General features: G+C 27.8%; 1 protein-coding gene across 1 annotated transcript in view; it reads right to left on the bottom strand.

Annotated features, from left to right (window-relative positions):
• hth (Meis homeobox homothorax) overlaps positions 1 to 26,328 on the bottom strand; it is a 221,760-nt gene that overhangs the window by 76,417 nt on the left and 119,015 nt on the right. The window contains exon 8 of the mRNA XM_073961543.1: positions 7,948 to 7,995. Coding sequence (XP_073817644.1) covers positions 7,948 to 7,995 — 48 coding nt within the window. The remainder of the gene's footprint in view (positions 1 to 7,947; positions 7,996 to 26,328) is intronic.

The raw sequence follows: 26,328 nt of genomic DNA, 5'->3' as shown, positions 1-26,328 counted from the left end.
TAATTAAAATAAATTTTAAATTGCTTTTATATTTATAAAAAATATTGTTATATATTTTTTAATATTTTTAAAAAATTTTTTAAATTATTTTTTCAATAGTTTGAAATATATTTTAAATGGTTTTAGTATTTCCAAAAACAATTTTCAATTATTTTTATATTTTTGCAAAAAAAATATGTTTAATTATTTTTATAATTAAAAAAAATTAATTTCAATTTTTAAAAAATGTTTTTGTATTTTGAATCAATTTTATATCTTAAAAAAATATTTTTATATTTATTATTTATAAAAAATATTGTTACTTATTTTTTAATATTTTAAAATATATTTTAAATTATAATTTTTTTAAATATTTTAAAATATATTATTATGATATTCAATATTTCTTTATATGTTCATTAGAAAAGTTTTAAGGAACTCCGAATAATTTCCAAAAATATTTTATTTGTTTGAAACATATTTCCAATTATATATATGCTTATTAAAAAAATATTTTAATTTATTTTTAAAATATATATTAAAATATTTTTATATTTTAAAAAAAGTATTTTAAATGGTTTTTGCATTTCCGAAATTTTCAATTATTTTTATTTTTATATTTAAAAAAATATGTCTAATTATTTTTATAATTAAAATAATTTTGAATTATTTTTATAATTAAACAAATTTTAATTTTTAAAAAATATTTTTGTATTTTAAAAAGTGTTTTGAATCACTCTTATATCTTTAAAAAATATTTTAATTTTTTTATATTTGAAAATATATTTTAAAATAGTTTTATATTATTAAAAAATATTTTTATATTGATTAAAATAAATTTTAAATTATTTTTATATTTATAAAAAATAGTGTTATTTATTTTTTAATATTTTTAAAAAAAATATTTCAAATTATTATTTTCTTAAATATTTTGAAATATATTTTAAATGGTTTTTGTATATCCAAAAACTATTTTCAATTATTTTTATATTTAAAAAAAATGTGTTTAATTTTTTTATAATTAAAAATATATAAAATATATTTTTGTATATTGTTGTGTGTTTGTTCGACCTTTTTTATATTTTTGTATTTTTAAAAATATTTTAATTTTTTTTATATTTGAAAATACATTTTAAAATATTTTTATATCATTAAAAAATATTTGTAATTATGTTCATATCGATTTTTTATTATTTGTATATTTATTAAAAATATTGTTATTTATTTTTTAATATTTTTAAAAAATATTTCAAATTATTATTATTTTTTTAATATTTGAATTTTTTAATATTTGAAAATATATTTTTACATTATTAAAAAATATTTTTATATTGATTAAAATAAATTTTACATTATTTTTATATTTATAAGAAATATTCTTATATATATTTTAATAGTTTTAAAAAATATTTCAAATTATTATTTTTTTAATATTTTGAAAATATATTTCAAAATATTAAAAAAATAATAATTTGAAATATTTTTTAAAACTATTAAAAAATATATAACAATATTTTTTATAAATATAAAAATAAAGGTTTTTGTATTTCCAAAAACAATTTTCAATTATATTTTTATTTAAAAAAAAACAAAAACAAAAAAAATATGTTTAATTGTTTTTATAATTAAAAAAAAATTATTTTCAATTTTTAAAAAAATATTTTTGTTTTTTGAATCACTTTTATATCTTTAAAATTTTTTTAATTTTTTTATCTTTGAAAATGTATTTTAAAATATTTTTATATTATTAAAAAATATTTTTGTGTTGATTAAAATAATTTTTTTTTTATTTAAAAAAAAAATATGGTTACTTATTTTTTAATATTTTAAAATATATTTCAAATTATATTTTTTTTTTAATATCTTAAAATATATTTTTAGAATACTCAGAATTTTTTTATATGTTTGTTAGGAATGTTTTAAAGAACTACGAATAATTTCGAAATTTTTGTAAGCTTGTTTTAATAATTTAAAAAAAATAATAATATTAAAAATAATAAATTATTGTAAAAATTAAAAGTATATGTATATTATAATTTATATATTTTTTTATTTTTATCAATTCCTTAATATGTATTTTCTCTTAAAAACATTGATAAAATTCCTTTTAAAAATATCGCTGACATGAAAATCAACACCAACCAAAAATTCTTTTTGGCCATTAATCATTAGATGTTACCATTCTCACACACTCTCACAATTGTTGCTGAGCTAAAGTTCATTACCATTTAAAAATTGCACATGCAGTACAACTCGCCGGTATATACATACATATATACTGTATATATGTCTTTAGGGTTTACGCATTTTACAGGAACAAATAACTCAACCAACAATGCAACATGTGTTGAACACCAACAAAATTTATTACTTTATTTATGTTCAATGATAGTAGAATTGCCTTATTTGTTTTTTTTTGTTTTTCAAACGGATTGTGGGAGTCTCTATGAAGAAAAAAAAACAACAACAAAACCAAACGAAGAATACGGCGCAAATGACCTTGAAACAAAATCTGTGTTCTGTGTATTTTTCGGTTGAAATTTATAACAAATTAAAAGCCATAATTTTTCATCTTGTCTTACAGGCAGGCAAACATGCCGCATGCAGCCAGCCAGGGCACTCACATGTTGTCTGGATTCCTCCTAGTGTTGTGAGTCAGGCTCCTCTCTTTGTTTTGTCTGTGATGCTCTCTTTGGTTTGCCTTTGCATTACAAATGAAAATCTAGAGTTCAAAGCCCCCCTTTTTTGCATTAATATATCACTTTTGTGTTTGCCACTAACGCCGCCACCGCCACCGTCATTGCCTTTTGTTTGTTATTGTTGTTTTTTGGCTGTCATTGCCATTTACTATTTGTTATTGTTCTATTTCTGTGGTACTGTCTGTCGTTGGCCATAAACAAAAAGGGAAATCCCCATAAATTTTAAACTCCACAATAATATTTGGGGGGTTTTTGAGAGAGGTTAAAATATAGGACACTTTTCTTCTTGGGATAATGTTGGGTTTGATGGAGTACTTTTCTTTGGGTGTCAGACTCTAAAAATTTGGATTACTGGCAGATCAATATATTTGTGTTTATTTAAATTGAAAAATCCCTAAAAAATTAAGGTCAATGAATTCCCAAAAATCTTTAAGACCCTTTAAGATAAAGTTGCATTGAGTGCCAGCCTAAGCCTAACTAAAACTTGGTCAATTAGAACATTTACCAAACACACACTCAACACAAACTAGGCTCTTTTTTAAAGGAAATTTCCAGCAAAACTTAGGAGAGCACCACACAAAAAAAAGTATTACAAAATAATTGTTGGTGCTGAATGAATGGTTGGTTGGCTGGATGGCTGGCTTTGCCTTTTCGTTGGCCATTAATTTTATTATTTGCCGACTTGTTTGACAGTTCTGACAGACAATTATTTAAAACTTGTGTTTGTTTCGCACAGCACAGTTTTGTATTGGCATTTTTTTTTTTGTTTTTGTTTTGCAGTGAGCACCCATTCTCATTCAATCGAGTGAGTGAGTTCTAAAACTAAGTTTGTAGTACATTTTGTGTGTGTCATTTGTGTTGTTGTTGTTAGACGCGCCGCCATCACATGGCAAAAGAACAAATTCGTTTTATGTTTTTAATGTTCAAGTTATTAGTTAGTGTTCAGTGAGAGCAGAGCGGTGAAGTGACATGACAAAGTGGCAGTTAGAGTTACTAAAACTTCACTTTTTTTTAGAGGTCATTGGTTGGTTGTTTGGATGATTTGAGAAATACTTTAAAACCCATAACCAAACAGCCAGCCACTGTCATCAGCGTCATTGTCAGCAATGTCATTGCTTTGCCTCTGTAGAAAGCTTTGGGGGAAAATGTCAAAAACAAATAAATGTTAACACCATTTATTATGTTCATTCATGTTGTTGTTGTTTCGTTGTTTTAATCGTGAACACTTGCACTTTTTTCCTGACCGGGAAACAGAGAGAGAAAGTGAAAACCGAAAAAGTCTAGCTTGGGAAAATTAATGGATTTTGGTATCTTGTGGTTTATAAATAAACATCCAGAGGTTGTGATCAAATATCTTAGTTTAGGAAACAGATTACATTGTAAGGTGTTGGCGGCTGCCCCCTTCCTTGTACATACATACACATGTGGCGTTGGTAATAATTATGAAAAATGAAGTGCAAAAATTCTTAGTGTCTGACTATCATAAAACTTCATTCATTTTTATAGTTTTGGTAACAACAAATGTTTTGCAAATTTCGCTCGTTTTGCGTGGCTCATATCTTCTCCATCATAAAGAGTAGAAACTGCGCCATAAAACATCATTTATGAGGCGCAGTAATAAAAAAAACGTATGCAAACGTACAACTTCATAAAAAACCGCGTAGTTGGACGTTTAACATTTCATTTAGTATTCTATAGATAGCAATTGCCATATTTTTGTTGTTGTACTTTTTTATAGGCAGAACTAATTTTAAGAGTAATGACTACTACAAAAGTTATGTTTAAGGGGTAATTGTTTTTATTTTTAAAAGGAAAAAAATAAGGGAAAAAGAAAGAAAGGCAGAGGAATGGAAGATTTTAATAAATTTTTAAAGAAAGCTCAAAGCTCTGACTCGCTCTTGAAAGCAGGGATAGATAATAATTTAAATTTAATTTAATTTAGGTTAAAGGATCTGTAAGTTCCCAGGAAGCCTTAAAAGTCTTATAGTAAAAGCTTAATTTATTGACGTGAAAGCCCAAAGCTCTGGGCTTGCTCTTGAGATAGATAAATTTTGATCATATTTTACAAATTCTCAGCCAAGAAATTGGATTAGAGGAAATGAAAGAATTTTTAGGGTCAAAGAAAGACTTTATAGTTATTTATTAAAAGCTCTATTAAAAGCAATATTCACTGACATGAAGCTCTTGATATGATCGTATTTTAAAAAATAATTTAAAATACTTTAAAAAATATAAAATTAATTAAAAACATTTTTTAAATAAAAATTATTTAAAATATTTTTTAAAAAATAATTTTTAATATAAAAAAATAATATAAAAAAGTTTTATATTAGTAAAAATTATACTTTAATATTTTAAATTATTGTAATATTTAAGAATATAGTTAAAAATATTTTTATAATTTTTTTAATAATTTTTAATTGTTAAAAAAAATTTCAAATTATTTTTATAATTATAAAAATATTGTTATATATTTATGTATTTAAAAGATTTTTAATCTTTTTTTATTTAAAAAAAAATATTTTATTTTAAATTATTTTTATATTAAAAAATGTCTTTTAAAAAATGTTTTTATTATTAAAAAATCTCTCAAATTATTTTAGTATTATTTTTAAAAACATTAAAATTAATTAAAAATATTGTTTTTAAATAAAAATAATTTAAAATATTTTTTAATTAAAAAACTAATTTAATTTTTTTATATTTATTAAAATGATACTTTAATATTTTAAATTATTGTATTATTAAAGCAAATAGTTTAAAATATTTTTATATTTTTTTCAATAATTGTTAATTGTTTAAAACATATTTCAAATTATTTTTATAATTATAAAAATTATATTGCTAATTATTTATGTATTTAAAAGATTTTTAAGATTGTTTTTATATTTACAAATATTTTAAATTTATTTTTATATTTAAAAATGTCTTTTAAAAATGCTAATATTATTAAAAAATCTCTCAAATTATTTTTATATTATTAAAGACAAATTTTTTAAAAAAAAAATTAAAATCAATTAAAAATATTGTTTCTAAATATAAATAATTTAAAATATTTTTTTAATTAAAAAACTAATTAAAATTTTTTTTATAAAAGTGGCACTTTAATAATTTATATTATAGTAATATTTAAGAATGTAGTTTTTATATGATTAAAAATATTTTAAATAATTGTTAATTGTTTAAAACATATTTCAAATTATTTTTATAATTATAAAAAATGTTAATTATTTATATATTTAAAAGATTTTTAAAATTGGTTTTATTTGTAAAAAATATTTAAATAGTTTTTATATTTAAAAATGTCTTTTAAAAAATGCTTATATTATTAAAAAATATCTCAAATTATTTGTATATTATTAAAACAAATTTTTGAAAAAATTTCAATTGTTTAAAACCTTTTTTAAATATTTTCAATTTTTTTTTGTGAAGTGAATATTGTTTGCACTGCTTGAAGGTTTGTGTTTTCAGAATTATTAAAATATATTGTTAATTATTAAAAAAAATATTTTAAATTATTTTTCTATTTAAGAAAAAGCTGTTTAAAAGATACATTCGTTCTCGACACCAGAGATAGATAGGAGCTGATCATATTTAAAAAAAAATCATCGTAACAAATGGGACCAAAGGAAGTAAAATGATCATAGGAGCCTTAATGGCCTTATATAACCATCTACATCCACTGTCGTCGAAAGTTCAAAGCTCTTCTCTTGAAAACAGAGCCAGATAGCAAATTAAAGCTTTTGCTAATTTGACCTTGAATTGAGATCCTAAAAATGTCTAAAAAATTTAAATTTTCGTTATTGTTCTCTTTTTTTCGCATCTTCCTCATTATTCCTTTCTATCAATGAAACTTCTTTTTTTAAATAAAAGAAATAATATCAGCTTTTTAAAAGTAGCACAGATTTTATCACAAAATATCTTTGCGATCTCAAGACAGGAGGTTGAATGGCCCATTGATTAGTTTGTTAGCAATTTGATGTGGTAGATGGATGGATGGAAGGATGGTTGACGATAGACTAACTCGGACTTGATGAACTTTTTCAGTATGTGCTGACACATTTCTTTTCTTTTCTCTTATGGCAGTGTGGCCTATAAATTCATTAAAAAATGCTTTGCAGTTAGAAACAAAGCAAAAGGGTGTAGCTGGTCACGTTCATCAAGAGGGCTACAACGGAAACGGTAGCTTTTAAAAGCAGAAGCGACAAGCATCAAGCCATACCAAAGGCAAGAATAAGCTTCCTTTAAACTCTTGCCGATCGATAATCGATCATCAATGAATTTAGGGACAATCAGTTTTTTTTTCGCTTCGTTCTTGGCTACAACCTGACATGAAAAGTGCGTCATACCTGCTTCTGCCTCTGTCCCAGAAAACTCATTATAGGTGATCATTTAATATTTTTATAATAAGTTATTCGCCCAGACAGAAAAAAACATGGTTAAGGACCAAAGGAAACCAAACGCAAACTTAAGGGGCGTTGTTTATATTACAAACCCCCTTTTTGGTACTGTGAAACGTGATCGATCAATGAACGTGCGGGAGCTGTCCATCAGTCTACACCTGTAGGGCAAACCAGCAAACGGCAGCAGATGATGCAAAGAAAACATGAAAAAGCTAGTCTGTCAATATAATTTTTAATTAAAATTTAAAAGTTTTTAATGAATTTTTATCAGCTGGTTTTTGGTCTGGAAAATATGCCATGGTATTTGTTACATTTTAAGATGTGATCATGACATATTTCCTTCTTCATAACTTTTGCTATACCTTTTCAACTATGTTATAAACCTTGTTTAACTTTTTCTCTACTTAACCCCCTCTCTTTTATGTCTTGATTTTATTGTTGTGATTTCTGCTGTTGTTGTTTTAATATTGATTAATGTTCTTTTGGCTTTTAAAAGCTTTTAATTAATTTATGTGTTGCCAGAAAATTGCTACTGTTTTTATTTCTCCTCTTCCTCTCTAAGAGTCAGTTACTTTGCTGACCGTGATCTTCTTCTTTTTCTTCGTCGTCGTCACATGGATAAATGAATTAATGGAGATTTTGAGTTTGTCTTTCAATATGATTTATAGATTTCAATGTTTGTTTATTTTGTTGTCTTGTTTTTTTTGCTTTATTTTTTTATGGTACATTAAAAGAAACCCCAACTTTGCTTGCGTTCGTCAACTTGGTTTTTGTAAGCCATGCAAGTTAAACTATTAAATTCATATACATACAAAAGTAAATACAAACATAAAGTGTTAATAATGAGGCGATGAAATGTGACTTACCATCATATGTTAGTTCTGTAGGATTTAGTGATGATAAGAACTTACCATCTGAAAAAGAGAAAGAGAAATATGAGATTAATAAATAAAGAAAAAGAAAAACATTATAAAAAATTAAATAAAATATTTAATTAGATTAATTAAATTTTTTTATATTTTTCCTGATTTTCTAATGATTGGAAATTTGACTCACGTTAATGAGAATTATTGCCTTTAACTTAAAATGTGGTTTGTCATTCAAATGAGTATTGTTTTTATGCTCTTGCCTTTGGTTTCAAGTTAATGAGAATTACATGCTTTTCAATAAGTATCAATCTTTGATAAAAAAAATATTCCCCACAGTTTCTAAAGCTTTTTGAAAGCTTAAAGCTTTAAAAATGTTAATTTTTGTCAACATTTGGGCTTATATTTTCATAAAAAAAATTATTTTCATCTTAATGAGAATTATATTCCTTAATATAATATTTTAAATCTTAACAATAGCTTTGCACACTTGCAGAGCTTTGAACAATTCTGAAAGCTTAACTCTACAGGAATATAAAAATATGTTTCAGATCAATTCCTTGTGACTTATATTTCCTTAAGAACAAATTTGTGCACAACTTAATGAGAATTATTGCCTTTAGCAAAAGAAATGAAATTCACATTAAAATAATAAAATTTTCAAATCAATTTTAAATTGCTTTCTTTAATTCGAAATCATTAGCAAATCATTTTAGGAACATCCCCATACTAATTTTCAATTATTTTTCCCCCTTCCCCTTTTGTTTCCTTATTCTTTTAACAAAAACTCCATCATTTTTGTTGCCATTCACATAAAAGTAATTATGCCAAAATTTGTGGCACCTAAGGCTATATTGAAGTACTACTCTACTCCGCATTGATGTTGTTGTTGTTGTTGGTTGCTGTGTGTGGAGACCACAGAGTAGCTACAAACATCTCTGAAAACAAAATATACGTCCAAGCAAGCAACCTCCCCCCTTAAGCAAAATTTTTTGGTTAATTGCTTGAGCAGACAATGACAATGTTGTCTTTGGTCGCAACTCCACGTGAGATTGCATACAAAGGGAATTGAATTGAGTGTTGTTGCTGCCGCTGTGTTACAGCTTTGTACCTACCACACAACAGTACTTGGGGTTTTATAACAGAAAATTTGCAATTTTGGACGACAGGTGATAAATAAATCGAAATGAACCATATATGGGCGTTTTTAAGAAAAACCCAAAAAAAGAACTTCAGAAGACAAAACATTACTAAAAGATCGAGTATGCTCATGAATGTACACATTTAGAGCTTCTGGTGGTGGATGGATGGATGGCTGGTTGGTTGGTTGGTTGACTTGGCTTACTTCATTCTTTGTTAACTCATTTTTTTGGAATTTAATTGTGTGCCACATTATTTTGTTGCAACAACTCGATTGAGGAGTTGCAAAGTGTATCCTTCAATTTTTCTTCATGGTGGTTGGCGTTGATGAGTTTTATAGTTTGCCAGACGTTTTTTGTAGTTTTTATTAAAATCGTATTATTTTTATTTTAAGTGTTCTCCCCACATTTCCCTTTCCCCTTCTCTTGTTAAGTATCCAATATTGAATTGCAATGCATTTTGTTTTATTGACGAAGGTGTTGTCTGCCTATAAGTGCGAATTGGTATTTTTATTTGTTTGTATCCCGTCCAAAGCAAAGCTTTATTTGGTTTTCAACTCCATACATGGAGCAACGGTGACTGTTTCATTGCTCTCTCTCTCACCCTCTATAGTGATTTGTGCTTATTTGACAAGTTGTCTTTAAAACAGTTGACATTTATTGCGGGGATTTAAGCGCATATTTAGGTGGAGTTTAACCATCACTTTTTGTTGTTGTTGTTGCTGTTGCTGCTTTTGATTGCTTTGCTAAGTGATGATGCTGTTGTCCCATTTGCACGATATGATCATGATGAAATAATGTGTTTTTTCAACCATCATTTCTTATTGTTGTATGGTCATGTTGTTTATTGTTTTTAATGTTGTTGCTGACAATAAAATTATGTTTAGTTGAGTTAAGTTTTTTTGTTGGTTTATGTGACTTGTCTTCAAATTGTTTAATTATCATGATTTATTAAGAACTCATGTATATTTGGCAGCAGACACAGTTTTGAGAGACAAAAAAGAAATAAATTACTCATGATTTTTAAAGGGCTAATCATGCAGGAGCAGGAAGGGAGAGAGATCATTAAAGAGAAGGATAGTGCATGGAAATATGGATATCACTGAAAATGTATCAAACAAAGCCAAGGTAAAATTTTTAGCTGCAAATTTGCCTATAATTAATAAAATTAATAATTTTGTATTGGGGCGTATGATTTATATTAATTCAAAAAGCTTGCACACTTTAAAGGTGTTGTAAGCATTAATAAGCTCACGGTTGTATGACAGTTAAACGCTTTTCAATATCAATTAATTTGAATAAAATATTTTCCAAAAATAAAAATATTTTATGTGGCGTATGATTAATTTTATTTCAAAATGGCTGCACACATGGTCACTGTTCCTTGCATTAGAAAGCACTAAGGCCCCGGAATCCACAACACCTTGCTGTTTTACAAGATCAATTCGTTTGCAATAAAATTTAATGAAAACAAAAATTGCGATTTGTGGCGTATGATTAATTCTAATTCAAAGTGGCTGCACACTTGATCACTATGCATTGCATTGAAAAGTCTAAAGACCCCCGAATCCACAACACCTTGTGGTTTTACAAGATCAATTCGTATGCAATAAAATTTAATAAAAACAAAAATTGTGTTTTGTGGCGTATGATTAATTTTAATTCAAAATGGCTGCACACTTGATCACTGTTCATGGCATTGGAAAGCACGAAGGCCCCTGAATCCACAACACCTTGTGGTTTTACAAGATCAATTCGTTTGCAATAACATTTAATAAAAACAAAAATTTTGTTTTTTGGCGTATGATTAATTTTAATTCAAAATGGCTGCACACTTGATCACTGTTCATGGCATTGAAAAGCCCGGAGCCTCCCGAAAACCAAACACCTTCTGGTTTACCAAAATCAATTCATTTACTTTTATAATAAAGAAAAATAAAGAAATTAAATTTGCGGCGTATGATTAATATTAATTCAAAATGGTTGCACACTTGGGCGGCATAGGGTGTAATTGAAAGTCCATCTTCTGCCGATTTCAAATCAGTACTTTGTTTTAAAATATCAATTCGTTTTTGTTTATAATGAAAAAATACAAAAAATTAATATTTTTGTGGCGTATAATTAATATTAATTATAATTGATTGCACACTTGAACTCTACTGATTGCATTGGAAAGCCCGAAGGCTTCTGCAGCCACAACACCTTGCGGTTTCACTAGATCAATTCTTTTAGATTTAAAATTTATAAAAAATAATATTTTTAAATAGGTGGCGTATGATTAATATTAATTCAAAATGTCTGCACACTTGAACAGCATACGGTACAAATGAAAGTCCATTTTCTAACGATTTTAAAGCAATATTCCGTTTTAAAAGATCAATTAATTTTTGATAATAAATTGAATTTTTAATAAATATTTTTTTGCAGAGCGATTTTTTCATACTTTTTAATAAAATGTCTGCACACTTTAACTGCATTAGGTGCAAATGAAAGTCCATTTTCTAACGATTTTAAAACAATATTTCGTTTTAAAAGATCAATTCGTTTTTCATTATAAATTGAATTTTTAATAAACATATTTTTTTATTTTTTTGTAGAGCCATTTTTTATTATTATTATTATTATTTTTTTATAAAACATACTTTGTATTCAATTTAATTAGAATACAAAAAGATTGTTTGATTACTGCGATTGCTTAAATGAGATGGATTTAATGAAAAAAAATCCCATATGTTATTTTGCAGGCAGTCAACCATGCAACCATCCACTTATATCGAACGCTTGTTGTTGCCTTTGTTTGATTTTATAAATATTTAATTATATCTATTTTATATCTTAATTAATGGTGACACTTTTTTGTTAAATGGTTATCGTTAATTGCATTAAAAACCAAAATGGAGTAAAGCATGTAAGGGGGAAGGCAGACAAAACAAATACAAATGTGGAAGAGTAAAAGACTAGGCAACAAAATATTGTAATCTAATGGATTTTAAAATAAAATTCATTTACATAATAATGCCATACATAAAACAAATTTAGATAGAATACATTTTTCACTAAAATGTTTCTTTATTTTTTTTCGATTTTTTTTCGTTTTTATTTTTAAATATTGTGCATAAATTATTTTGATTTTTTTTGTCTCCCTTTTAGGTTAACTGATACAATTTTATGCATGCATTAGTTACGGTCCAAGCTTTGGGTTGTTTTTTTTTTAGATTTTTACTAAATTGTTTAAAGTGCAACACAATGTTTTGATTCTTGGCGGCATGGCTGCGACCGCTGCATAGCTTGTTATCAACATTTTGTGAATGAACCAAGTAATGCCAATGAAGAGGCCTCTTAAATAAATAAGAAAACGAAAAAAGAAACCGGACCATTTCATAAGTAAATTTACATGTTCCTTTTTTTGCTGAGGTGAGATAAAGAGCCAAGAGAATGATGATGGTCAATGGTTTTCAGTTGAGAAGAAGCATGGTACACACAAATGCTTAAACAGGAAAGCATAATTTATTGATAAATACATTTTTCCACTTTTTTCACTTTAAGTGATAATTTTGTTTTTGTTTTTTTTTTTCAATACATTAAGTGCAGTAAACATTTTTTCATATTTATTGGAAAATGAAGACGATTTTCTTCCTTTAACTAAAACTAATTATCATTTGAGGTTTACAAAGTTCCACCAACAACAAAAAAATGGACATTACTTAAGCATTTCATGTTATGGTAATACACTTAGATTCTTCTGGTCTGAGAAATATGTACGTATGTAACATTTGCTTTTAACATCATTATCAGGCCCAAACCAGGCATTAGTTTGCCCATATGAGTTGTGTGTAAGGCTTCTTAACTTAAAAAGCGTTATCGCGGCTTTATGTTTCACAGTAAAGTCTTTGGCAATGCTGATGATGATGATGATGTTGACGAGACCAAAAGACCAAAGCTCACAGACCACTATGAATTAAAAACAAGTTCTCAAACTCATTTTCTTAACTTGGCTTAAAATGATTGTGATTTTTTGCCTTTTTGTTGTGGCCCATAGGCTAGCTGGCTGTATGACTGTTAAGAGACATGCCTTGCTTGGTGTATAGCGTTTTTGATTAGGTGATCATCGTAACGCATCACATGCCATGTTCTTATGGCTGGTTGGTTGTATGGTTGGTGTTGTCATCAGCATTGGCAATTGCCAAGCAAGTCCTCTTAGCACCCCAAGCTGCAAATCTCTTTTTTTTTTGTTTCTTTTATTCTACAACAAACTTATTATCATTTGTGGCCAAAGCCACTCTGCTAGAAGGTGAGGATGATGATTTTGGTTTTGGCTTGGTCAATCATTGCCTTCCCTCCAAATGTGTTTAAATATGCAAAATAGTTAAAAGGTTTATTTTTTATTTTATTTTGTTTTACATATTCGATCAAGCTCAACTCGCCCTCAAGTTCTACTTTTTGAAAAGCGAAAAAAAATTGAAATGAAAATGTGGTTGTGGCCTTACTCCATTATATCTCATTATAGCCTAAAGGGAATAAATTATGGTGATGAGATTTCAGTTTTTTAATTTTAGAAAATGGAGTAATTTTTGGCTTTCAGCAAAAAAATGTACTTTAAGAAGCCATAAAAAAGAAAATGGCTTATTTGCAAAAAATAAATATAATATTATTTGGCGTATGATTAATATTAATTCAAAACAGCTGCACACTTGACCCAGACTCTGGACATTGCATAACCCTTGGGTCTCTGAAACCATGGTGGGTACCTGTGTAACTATATCAATTCGTTTAGCATAACAATGGGTAAACAATTAATTGTACCACTGTGACGTATGATTCATATTAATTCAAAACTGCTGCACACTTGACCTAGACCCTATGCACTGGATAGCCCTCGGTAGCCTTAAGCCATTGTGGATAGGTGTATACCTATATCAATTCGTTTAGAATTAATGTGGGTAAAAAACTAAATTCATTAGTAGGTGGCGTATAATTAATATTAATTCAAAACTGCTGCACACTTGAACTGGACCTACGGGATTCGAAGGGCCTTAATGTCCCCAAACTGCAATGGGTAGCCCTTTTGCGAGATCAATTCGTTTAGGCTTAATATTTACATAATAAAATTGTATAATGAAAATCTTCAAACTAATTTTATTTTTTTTTATAAATTTATAAAAAATCAAAGGCCACATTCTATGAATTTTTAAGCGAAAATAACGTCTGCATTTTCCTATTTTTTATATTTTCCCTCTTTTTTCCTTCTCCCCCCTCTCCTCCCTTATACCTCCCTCCATTGATTGCATTATATATTATTTTAATTGCATTATAGATAAAATTAATTTATAAAACACAAATGGAAATTAACAACGGCACACACACACAAACACTCACATAACTGATAACATAATCTCATTATAGCTACACAACTGTTAAATAATATATTTGAGAAAAAAAAAGAAACAACTTTGCCTTATTTTTATATAAATATTTATTAAATAACAAAAATTGACAAATAATAATAATACGCATAAAATGGTCGCTCTGTGTGTGTTGCATCACTTAAATCGACATTAAATGGCAACAATAGTTTTTAATTAAATTATACAAAACACACTATAGAGGACTACCTATTATTTCGATAACGAAACCGCAATTTTTTAATTAAAAAAACAACAAACAACAACATGACATTTTTTTGTTTCTCCTCCATTCAAGTTTAAATGCATTTGAATGCAGTTGTTGTTTTTTTTTGTCTGACTGGCTGTTTGGCTTAAAACTTATCTTTAATGCATTGGGGATATTTTATTGAAAACATAACTGTCATTTCATTGTATTTTACGAATACACTGTGATGTCGATGTCAATGTGGTTGCCGGCAACACAATCGTTGGAGAGATGTCGTTGCCGATGTTGATGATGGTGACAATTGGGGAGTTGATATTCTCCCCAAAAGGTATTGTCTCATAACTTGTGAAAAATTATGGCTTATCTATGTCCAGGTAACCTGTTACCATCAGCCAGCAACCAGTTAATCCTTTTCAATGTTCTTTATGGCCAATTGCTTTGAAAAAAGGAAAATTCTGCTAATGGTTAAATGAATTCTTAAGAAGATAACATTACAAAAGGCCGGGGTACTTTGTCATGCACATCTCTAATAAAATATCCTTTACTTTGTTTCGTTTTTTTGCTTACCAAAAAAAAAAACGTGTTATTGCCTTTAAATATAAAAATTATTAAAAAGAAATATGCATATGTTTGTATGGTTTGTTGCCTTTGCCCATTCCCCGAAAGTCATGTAGTTTAGACAAAAATTATAAAGTCGTGCCAAAACAATTCAACAAACTAAATTATAAGAAAACAACAAAAAAAACCTTAACACAACGAAAGTTGTAACAGGCGGACATTGCTGGCTGGCTGACTGGGCCCACCATCAACATCACCATACCACCACATTGCATGCAACCATTCAATCATTTAATCTTGTTTTAAGCATTTGCTTTCCAGGTGCTGTTTCTTTCATGGCAAAGAAATAACAACTATTTTTCCTGCAAAGATCTAAACTTGCAAAACGAAAAAAAAAAATCTCTTGGTCCTCAATGCAATATAAGAGTACTATATAAATAAATAAGAATTTCATGCCTGTGTAAACCATTTGTCGACAATTTTGTTCAAAAACGTGTCCGCTATGTGCAGTTGGTTGAGTTGGCCAAGTTGACTTGTCTGTTGACTTGACTATTGTATGTTCATCTATTGCCTTATTCAACTCAACCATCCATCTAGTTTTTTTCATTCTTTCTTTCTTTATTTTAAAACTTAACAATTTGATCACAATATTGGTTGGAGTTTAGACAACATTGTTATTTGCCTTTTTCTTGTTGTTCGGCTTTGCGAGAAGGACATAAGAAAACAATTTTATAAAGATGTTGTTTGATTAAGCGAAAACGAATTTTAAGTAATGAGAAAGGGTTTAGAATGTGAGGGCAAGGCCTTCGCATTGAAAAAAACATAACATCAAAATTACAATGTTAAGGTTAAAAAATTTGCTCAAAAGAATTTTGAAAAAAAAATAAATTTCAAAATTTGCAAAATATTTATTCCAAAAGACTGCACACTTGAGCGCTATTAGTTTCATTTAGAAGCCAACTGCTCCACAAAGCCAAGTTAACCTCTCGTTTTGAAAAATCAATTCACTTGGGCTTATTATTTTCAAAAAAGAAAATTTGTGTGATATGGCGTATGACTAATACTAATTCAAGACTACTGCACACTATAACGGTATATATTGCGTTATGAAGCCCTTAGTCCCCCCATCCCAGAACAGCATATAGATTGGCAATATCAGTTCGTTTGTGGTTATAATTGGCACAAAAAACAAAATTAATATAGTGTGGCGTATAAGTAATATTAATTCAAAATGGCTGCACACTTGACCTGTACTTAGTGCGTTTTGAAGCCTTTGGTCCCCCGATTCTAGAGCACAATATCGATCGGCAATATCAATTCGTTTATGGTTATAATTGGCAAAAAAGAAAAATTTAATCGCATGGCGTATAAGTAATATTAATTCAAAATGTTTGCACACTTGACCTGTACTTAGTGGGTTTTGAAGCCTTTAGCCCCCCGATTCTAGAGCACAATATAGATCGGCAATATCAATTCGTTTATGGTTATAATTGGCAAAAAGAAAAATTTTATCGGATGGCGTATAAGTAATATTAATTCAAAATGGCTGCACACTTGACCTTTACTATGTGGGTTTTGAAACCTTTAGCCCCCCGATTCTAGAGCACAATATAGATCGGTAATATCAATTCGTTTGTGGTTATATTTGGCAGAAAAGAAAAATTTAATCGGATGGCGTATAAGTAATATTAATTCAAAATGATTGCACACTTGAACTGCAAGTGGTGCCTCTGAAAGTCAAAGGCCTATAGAAGACATAGGAATTACTAACTACTCGGGATCAATTCATTTAAAGTTAAAAAAATATATATTTTTATTAATTATGGGTGACGTATGATTTATATTAATTCAAATTGCTTGTCCACATAGACTTTATATATGGCATCTGCAAGCCTATAAGTAGTTTTTATTATTGTGGTTAGAGGTGTGTTTATATCAATTCGGTTAAACTTGTAATTTAGAAAACAAAGAAATTCTTATATGGAGCGTATGATTTATATTAATTCAAAATGACTGCACACTTGGATGGAAACACAGTATTTGAATACCCATAGTCCCCCGCTATTATGACCTCAAGTCATTATATGTTATCAATTCTCTTACGCTTATAATTTGAATAAAAATCAAAATTGTATTGTGTGGCGTATGATTGATATTAATTCAAATGGCTGCACACTTGGACTACACCCATTGCATTTGGAAACCCACATTTCCCTTATACTATAACATCAAGTCATTATATGATATCAATTCGTTTACGCTTATAATTTAAATAAAAATTAAAATTGTATTGTGTGGCGTATGATTGATATTAATTGAAAATGGCTGCACACTTGAACTAAACATAGCACATTTTAAAGCCTGCAGAGTCCCGAATCTCCGCCACATATACGTTTTCTTATATCAATTAGTTTAAGGGAAAAAATTCACAATATTTTCCAATATTTAACAAAAAATATATGTTTTTTAGTTAGGGCAAGGAAGAAATAATGTTCTTATTTGAATTTGAAATAGAATTTTCTTATTAGCATATTTTAGTGTAATCTTAGATAGATTTGACAACTATGCAGTTTGCGTTATCATTTGCTTATTTTAGATAAAATCTTTATATTTAAGATTCTCTTCAAGTTTTACCTCTTAATACCTTTACCCAAAATATATTTCTTATTGTCTTTATGGGCAATTTCAAATTAGTTTTCATAGACATTTGGCTTACCTTAAAAGACCAAGCATTTCTTAGTATTTGGCAAACGAGAGGGCGTTATAAAAATGTAATTTTCTTGTTTTTTTGCGTTTCCATTTGCCTTTCCTTTAACTTTTCCCCCGCTCAGAAAAAAAGTGATTTCATTTTTATATTAAAATAAATGTCTCTATTTATTGTAAGTTCAAATAACCTAAATGTGAATGGGAGTAAAATAACCAACAAAAAACAAAGTTTACCATTAGCATTATGTGGGGGCCCACAAAGAACGACAGACAGCCAGCAAGCCTGCCACGCAGTCAGCCAGCCAAGCCAGCCTCTTGTAAATAGACATTGAAAATGTAGGCATAAGTAAAAAGGCCATAAATTAGTCGAAACAAATTAGAAAATATGTGTTTGCATTGGAAATGGAATAGAAAAAGTGACGAAGAAAAAACTTCACTTTACTTCTTGTTACTTTCCACACACACACAAAGAAAAGAAAGTAGGCCTGCCTAACGCACACACGGACCCTTTTTTTGGCAAAGGTGGTGGAGATCATGTTAAAATATTTACGAATATAAAGTTAACATTTAATGGTTTCATACAACACAGATACACTCTCTGGTTTCTTTCTGCTCCTCACTAAATAATTTATGATAAAAGTACAAAAAGTTTTTCGTTTTTACCCAATATTATTAAAACATTATTTGAGAGGTTTTTCCTTTAACACAATTTATGTTTCCATATACATATACAAGAACTTAATTAGTTTTCTTTTCAAAAAGTAATTATTATCCAAAAGTACTAAGTTTAGAAGTTTTTCTACAAATTCCATTAGCTGTGTATGTGTCCTTTTTTTAAATAAATAATACCCATCCTCATGCTAACTACCCAAGATATTAATGACAATTGTAACACATTTTCTTCATGTCGGTTTTTGTGCGTGTTTTAAAACGTTTCTACAACACAAATGCTTGCTATACGCTTGGTTGCATGCAAAGTACTGCTGAAATTTCTAATAATTAAATGACTTATTCGTATTTAATGACAATGACGACATGTGCAGTGTAAACAATGTTTTTTGTTATGTTAGTGTGGAGTTCCACAACAGTCATTAAAACGCAACAAAAACAACAACAAAATGTTTATTAGCACAATATTAATAATGGACATTACAAGACACTTGTGTAATGTTATCAAAATTTAGAAATCTGGTTAAACGAGAGAGGGAGAGAACAAATTGTTTGGGTTTAAATTAAAAAGTTTATATGAAATTAATTATTTAATTAATTAAATTAAAATATACCACATTTTCTTGCCTTAACTTATCTATATTCCATTTAATTGGTTTTAAATGCATTCTCTGATATTTTTGGTATTATGGCCATTCACATGTTATGGCCATAATTTATAAGGCAAATCCATTTACCTGTTTTTTTCTGTCATTCAAATAGTGTTCTGTTGCAGATCATCAAGCCATGTATGTATGGTATATTGGTTATGTTGTGCGAATCACAATTATAAATATAAATAATTTATATTAATATATTTTATTTAAATAATGTTTTTTGCATTAAGTTCTACATAATATATCACAATCAATATGTGTGTATATACATATTTGTATAGTGCTGGTGTTCAAAGCTTATCAGTTAAGCTGGATTGTGTTTTTTTTTTTCTGGATTTAAATACATTTTTATTGAACAGCATTTTTTATGCAAAACAGCAAGAAATCCACAAAAAAACCAACACTTTTTTCCTGGCATTTGCATAATTTTTGCATTAATAATGGGATTCAATATAAAATACATTATTTTTTGCTGCTGTTGTTGTTATTAACAACAAATGCAATGCAATAACTTTTTTTTCGGTCCGTGTCATCTTTCTCGCTACGTGTGTGTGTGTGTGTGTTTTGGTTTGTGCATATATGATAACTTTAGTGGAATTAATTTAAATTTGTTGTTTTATTTGAACAGCATCACACAAAACGCAAAAAAATAAAAAATAACAAAAAACCATCGTTTCGAATACACATTTGTTGTTATAAAGAATTTGAGATTAAATTAATGAAAAACCACCAACAATAATATAATTATTTTAAATATGCATTGACATATAATAGTAATAATAATGGAAACAGGAATTAATTATTTGCAACAAAAAAACCATAGATAAATGCAAAAAAAAAAAATAATTGTATGCTAGAGAGTTTTGTGCGATAATACTATGCAAAACTGGAGGGGGAATGAACAGCACAAACCGCATTAAAACTAACCAATCAGCATGCAATGTACATACATATTGTTTTATTAACGCAAATTAACCAATAATAATTAAATACGTTTTTTTGCCTATTGCAGAATAAAAACGATGGGAGGAGTAAAACCTGGCGAGTGTGACGAGAAATTATGAATTTAAAAGAATTACAGTTTAGTATATAACAATTTAAAAGAATAAAAATTCAGTTTAAAATTTTAAGAGAATAAAAAATAATTTTAAAAATTAAAAATTAAATTAATTATAAGAAATAATTTTAAAAACTCATAACGTTTTTTTTTAATTAAAATATATTTTTTAGTACTAAAAATATAAATATATGTTTTATAGTACTAAAAAAAAAATTGTTTTATTTTAGAAAATAAACGTTTTTTGTTGTTGTTTAAGAGAATAAAAAATAATTATAAAAATTAAAAATTAAATTAATTATAAAAAATAATTTTAAAAACTCATAACGTTTTTTTTAATTAAAATATATTTTTTAGTACTAAAAATATAAATATATGTTTTATAGTACTAAAAAAAATTTGTTTTATTTTAGAAAATAAACGTTTTTTGTTGTTGTTTTTTACAAAAAATATTTAATTTAAAATAAAATAAAATTTTAAATTAGACTGTTTTTTATATATTTTTTTCAAAAAAAGTCGTATTTAAAAGGTTAAACGAATTGATATAGACGAACGATGAACTAGCATCTTATCAGTGGACCATAACCCTTAAAGTGCCATAAATGTCGTCTAAGTGTGCAGCCATTTTGTATTAAAATAAATCATAATAAAAAATAATTTTAAAAACTCATAACGTTTTTTTTAATTAAAGTATATTTTTTAGTACTAAAAATATAAATATATGTTTAATAGTTCTAAAAAAAATTAGTTTTATTTTAAAAAATAAACGTTTTTTGTTGTTGTTTTTTACAAAAAAAAATTAATTTAAAATAAAATAAAATTTTAAATTAGACTGCTTTTATATTTTTTTTTTCAAAAAAAATCGTATTTTAAAACGTTAAACGAATTGATATAGAACAACGAATAACTAGTATCTTATCTGTGGACCATAACCCTTAAAATGCCAGAAATGCTGTGCAACTGTGCAGCCATTTTGTATTAAAATAAATCATACGCCCACTAATACTTTATCATATAATAAGCTTAAATGAATTGATATAGAAAAACGACTATGTGCAATAGTTTCGCTTGACTCTAAACGTCCCAATGTGCCGCTTGTGGTCCATGTGTGCAACCATTTTGAATTTATATTAATTATACGCCACATTAAATTATTTTAATTTTTTTAATAAAATTTAATTTATAAGTCTAAACGAATTGATATTCGAAAGAGAAAAATTGCCATTGCTTCACTGGACCATAGGCTTCCCAATGCTGTATGTAGAGTCCATGTGTGCAGCCATTTTGAATTAAAATAAATTATACGCCCCAGAAAACAAGTTTTTATTCTTCATCATATTTTAGGCTTAAATGAATTGATATTGAAAAACCACTAAGCACCATAGATTCTGCTGGCTTTAGGCTTCCACATGTGCAATATGTGGTCCATGTGTGCAGCCATTTTGTAATAATATTAATCATACGCACCATAAAAAACATTTGAAAATATTATTTTTCAATAGTTTTTAATTACAACTCAAGTTTAATTTTTTTAAATTAAATTTAATTTATAAGTCTAAACGAATTGATATTCGAAAACGACAAATTGGCATTGCTTCACTGGACCATAGGCTTCCCAATGCTGTATGCAGAGTCAATGTGTGCAGCCATTTTGAATTAAAATAAATTATACGCCCCAGAATACAAGTTTTAATTCTTCATCATATTTTAGGCTTAAACGAATTGATATAGGAAACCGACTAAGCACCATAGATTCTGCTAACTTTAGACTTCCACATGTGCCATATATGGTCCATGTGTGCAGCCATTTTGAATTAAAATAAATTATACGCCCCAGAATACAAGTTTTTATTCTTCATCATATTTTAGGCTTAATAGAAATTGATATAGAAATACCACTAAGCACCATTGAATCTGCTGGCTTTAGACTTCCACATGTGCCATATATGGTCCATGTGTGCAGCCATTTTGTAATAATATTAATCATACGCACCATAAAAACATTTTAAAATATTATTTTTCAATAGTTTTTAACTACAACTCAATTGATCTAACAAAGTTAGTATTTTTTATTTTCTCGGTAGGTCATGGACCCTTATATTCACCTACTACAGTTCAAGTGGGCATGCATAAGCATGCATTTTAAGTTAATACTGTTTTTAAACAACAAAATGTGATCTTTGAAAAATCCTTTTAAGCAACAACTCAAAGAGTTAGACATGGATTTTCCTAGCTTTTCTAAACAAAATTATAATCAAAAATTGTTGTTAAGAAAGAGAAGATCACTCAAAAAAAAGAAAACATAATTTATTTATAAAAAATTTTATTTTTTTTTTATTTTGTTGTTCCCTAAAAAATTGAGGTCATTGGCTCTCAATATTTTCCCTTACATTTATCTTGCAGCCAAAAAGTCATTATTCCAAACTTCTTCTTCTCCTTTCTGCACCTTTACGCATATATTTCCTGCTTACCCATTTCCCCCCCCCCCCCCTTCATATTGCCACATTGCTATTCCCTGGCTTTTGCTACCCTAATCAACATGTAATTAATAGTTTTAATTAACTACACATTTTTACAACAAAATCATTTGTAGAAGTAGACACAACAACAACGAAAAAACAAAAGAAACTAAAAGGGAAACCCCTTTGCTTATGCCATAATGGTCAATGTTTTAGTCTGGAGGAGCGTACTACTTTTGTCACACATTTATTACTTCCCCCCGCTCACCTCCCCTCCACCCCTCACAAATGGAATATTGTGCGTAATGTCATAATTGTCCAAAGTTGTAACCACGAACACGACAAACTATGACGATGATGATGACAATTACGATTACATTTATGACAATACTGATGATTGTCGTTGTTGGTTGCATTGTAACGTGTTGTCGGTCTGGACAGACAATAAGAATAATATAAAAAATACATACATATTAACAAAACGTGAATATTATATAATTAAAAGCCTGGACTGGACTACTATGTATGGACTAGAGTACGAAGTTCTTACGATGTGTTTTTATTAATGATAGTATAAAAGTAAATGAATTTAAAAGCAATTACTTTGTGGGTAAAAAGAGGGGGGGGGGGGGTTTATTTCAAATGTTTACCACCCAGGCCCATTAGAAATGTGTCCTAGATGTTATGACAACGATTACAACAACATAGAAAATTATATTATAACAGTCATAAAGATTTGTTATCAAAAAAAGAAAACTTACACAAGTTTGTTGTCTGGTCATTACTTTTAATGGCCTGTTGGGGCAGCCAAGACATGACTTTGTTGAATTTCCTTTCATTTCCATTAAACCCCTTTCGCTGGGTATGAAAATCAATATAATATTTCTATTTTTGTTATTGATTAAATTTTGTTGCCTACATTTGGGCTGGATATTGCCGGCTTTGTGTTGCATATTTTGTGATGGAGGCAAGCGAATTTTAATTTTATCTATTTTTCCAAAATTTTCTCGCCAATCAAGCCAAACACATTGTTAAAACCTCCAAACTCACCAAACCTCAATTAGACCTTAATGACATTGAAAATAACCAACCGCGTCAACCAATAGGCCATACCACAGCATAGGCTGGCTGGCCGATCTGCAATGTGTATAGCAGCAGCAACAGGACTATTATGACATTTGCTTTTGACCACCGTAGTAGTTGTTGGCTGTATGGCTGGATGGCTGGCTGGCATGATGCTTGCTGTTGGTTGATTGTCATTTGATTTTTTTGCGTTTTGGAAGGTGAGAGAGCATGTTTGAGTGTGTGTGAAATCCGCCAAAAAGTTCATATTGTGGTTAATGGCATGAAGATAAATTAGAAATTTTGTAGGCAAGGCTTGGGATTAAACGCAACAGAATGGAATGCAAAGTGGTATAACTAACAGTTTTACATATAAAGCAAACAAATAAAAAATGGAGTACAATTTATTTAAAGAGAAAAATAATATTGAATATGTTTTTAGCTTAGAAAACAGGAAAAAATATTTATTCAAAAATATTTTATTTAGAAATTGTGAAAAGAAAAAAATAATATTGAATATTTTTTTCAATATTTTTTTTTTTTTATCTTACAAAACAGGAAAAAATATTTATTTAAAAATATTTTATTTAAAAATTATGGAAAGAAAAAAAAAATAATTTTGAATATTTTTTTTTTTCAATATTTCTATCTATTTAGAAAAACTGGAAAAAATATTTAATGCAATAATTATAGGCTATGGTTAGTTGAAGAAAACCTCTACCAAACCCCTCTTCATTAATGATAATCGCCGTATAAGGAGAGAAGTAAGGCCGTCCATTTCAATTTAAATACAATTTTCATTTTAATACCATAATGATTGGGTTTAGACAACAAAATGAAATTTTAAAATTTTCCAAAAACGAAAAAAATTAAAATTCCTCTTTAAACTAGAACCTATAATTATCTCCAATAGATAAAATTAAAAGGCAACCCTCATCAAAAAGTCTAAAGAGTAACTCAGAGAGGGAAAATAAAAAACTAAAATTGAAATCAACACCAGACGCACACACACAACATTTACACCATACTTAGGAATTAAAACAAGTCTATGGGCTATTTGAAGAGTGATTCTAAGCGTAAAAAATACCAATTAAAAAAATTAAATTCTATTTAATTTTATAATTATAGGCACGAAAACATATAGACTTTTGGTTACAAAGAGAGTTTTCTCCGAGACTTTTTGGGTGAGGCCTAAAAAGAATTAAAATTTCTTTTCTGATGAAAACCAAGTGTTAATAAGCAATTACCAATTGTGTGGTTTGGCAAACATATTAACCCTTATTTAAATGCATATGTTTGTTTTGAAATGTTTATTTTGAAAATACTAAATCAGCTGGAGCAACAACCATTTTGCTTCTCTCAGTTGGTAATTGAGGGGTTAATTTCAATCAATGTCGTCGTCGTCAAGCTAACATGATGAGCTGCAACCTTATTTTATGCCCAACTGAGTTTTTTGGTTCTTTTGTTAAATGACTTATCAATCTATAAACATCAACAGCGGCGTCAGTGTTGGGTTGATTGCTGTGGCCACAACCCCCTTTACGGATTTTTGCAAGGGCATAAAAAGTTTATGCAGGCGACTGCATAAAATTGTAACAATGTTGTTGTTTTTTTAATGTTGTTACATTTTAAGGGGTGTTTGATTTGAGATTGTTTTGTTTGATTTGTTTTAATGGGATTAAAATTTTTGTTACAGATTTTCAATTTTCCACAAAATTACCAAAATAAAAATAGAAAACGTGGTGATGATGTCTTGCTGTTTTGTTAAACGTATTTAAAAATATGTGTTGTGGCCAATTTAACATCAATAAATGTTTGTTTAATTTTTTCAAGATCCTTAAAGTTAAATGCTAAGCTGACATTAACGATTGTGTTACTTAGGCCATTAATGGATTTAATCCCAACCACAAGAAAATGTAATGGCACAAAGACTTTTAAAAATAGAGAAGAAATTGTAAATTTGGGCCAAAAATAAAAATTTCCCGCAATGAAATGTTCAATTCTGGTCATAAATAAAAATTTCCCTTAAAGGGAAATTTTTGTTTTAGGATATTTTGAAAAAATTCTTTCATTTTTGGCTTTCCCAGAACCAATCAAGATGAATAGATACAAAAATTAAAAATTTCCCTTTTGGGAAATTTTTAGGGAAATTTTTGTTTTCAATGGAATTTTTCATTTTTCAAAGAGATGAATCTAAATATCAAAGAATTTTTTAATTCTGAGCATAAATAAAAATTTCCCTTGAAGGGAAATTTTTGTTTAAAGGGATATTGGAAAAATTTTTTATTTTTGGGGTCGCTAGACAAAACCAATATGTATAGAAACAAAAATAATAAAGTTCCCTTTTGGGAAATTTTCACAGAGAAATTTTTGTTTTCAACGGAATTTTAAAAATTTCACAAAAATTAATAAAAAATATAAAAAATAAAAATTGATGCTTAATTTTTTATAACATTTTTTTAAAT

This window comes from Musca autumnalis, unplaced genomic scaffold, assembly GCF_047663935.1.
Source record: "Musca autumnalis isolate F117 unplaced genomic scaffold, ASM4766393v1 scaffold_1, whole genome shotgun sequence".
Lineage (NCBI taxonomy): Eukaryota > Metazoa > Arthropoda > Insecta > Diptera > Muscidae > Musca > Musca autumnalis.
Note: the sequence above shows the minus strand (reverse complement) of the source record. Positions and strands in the feature narration are given on the sequence as shown.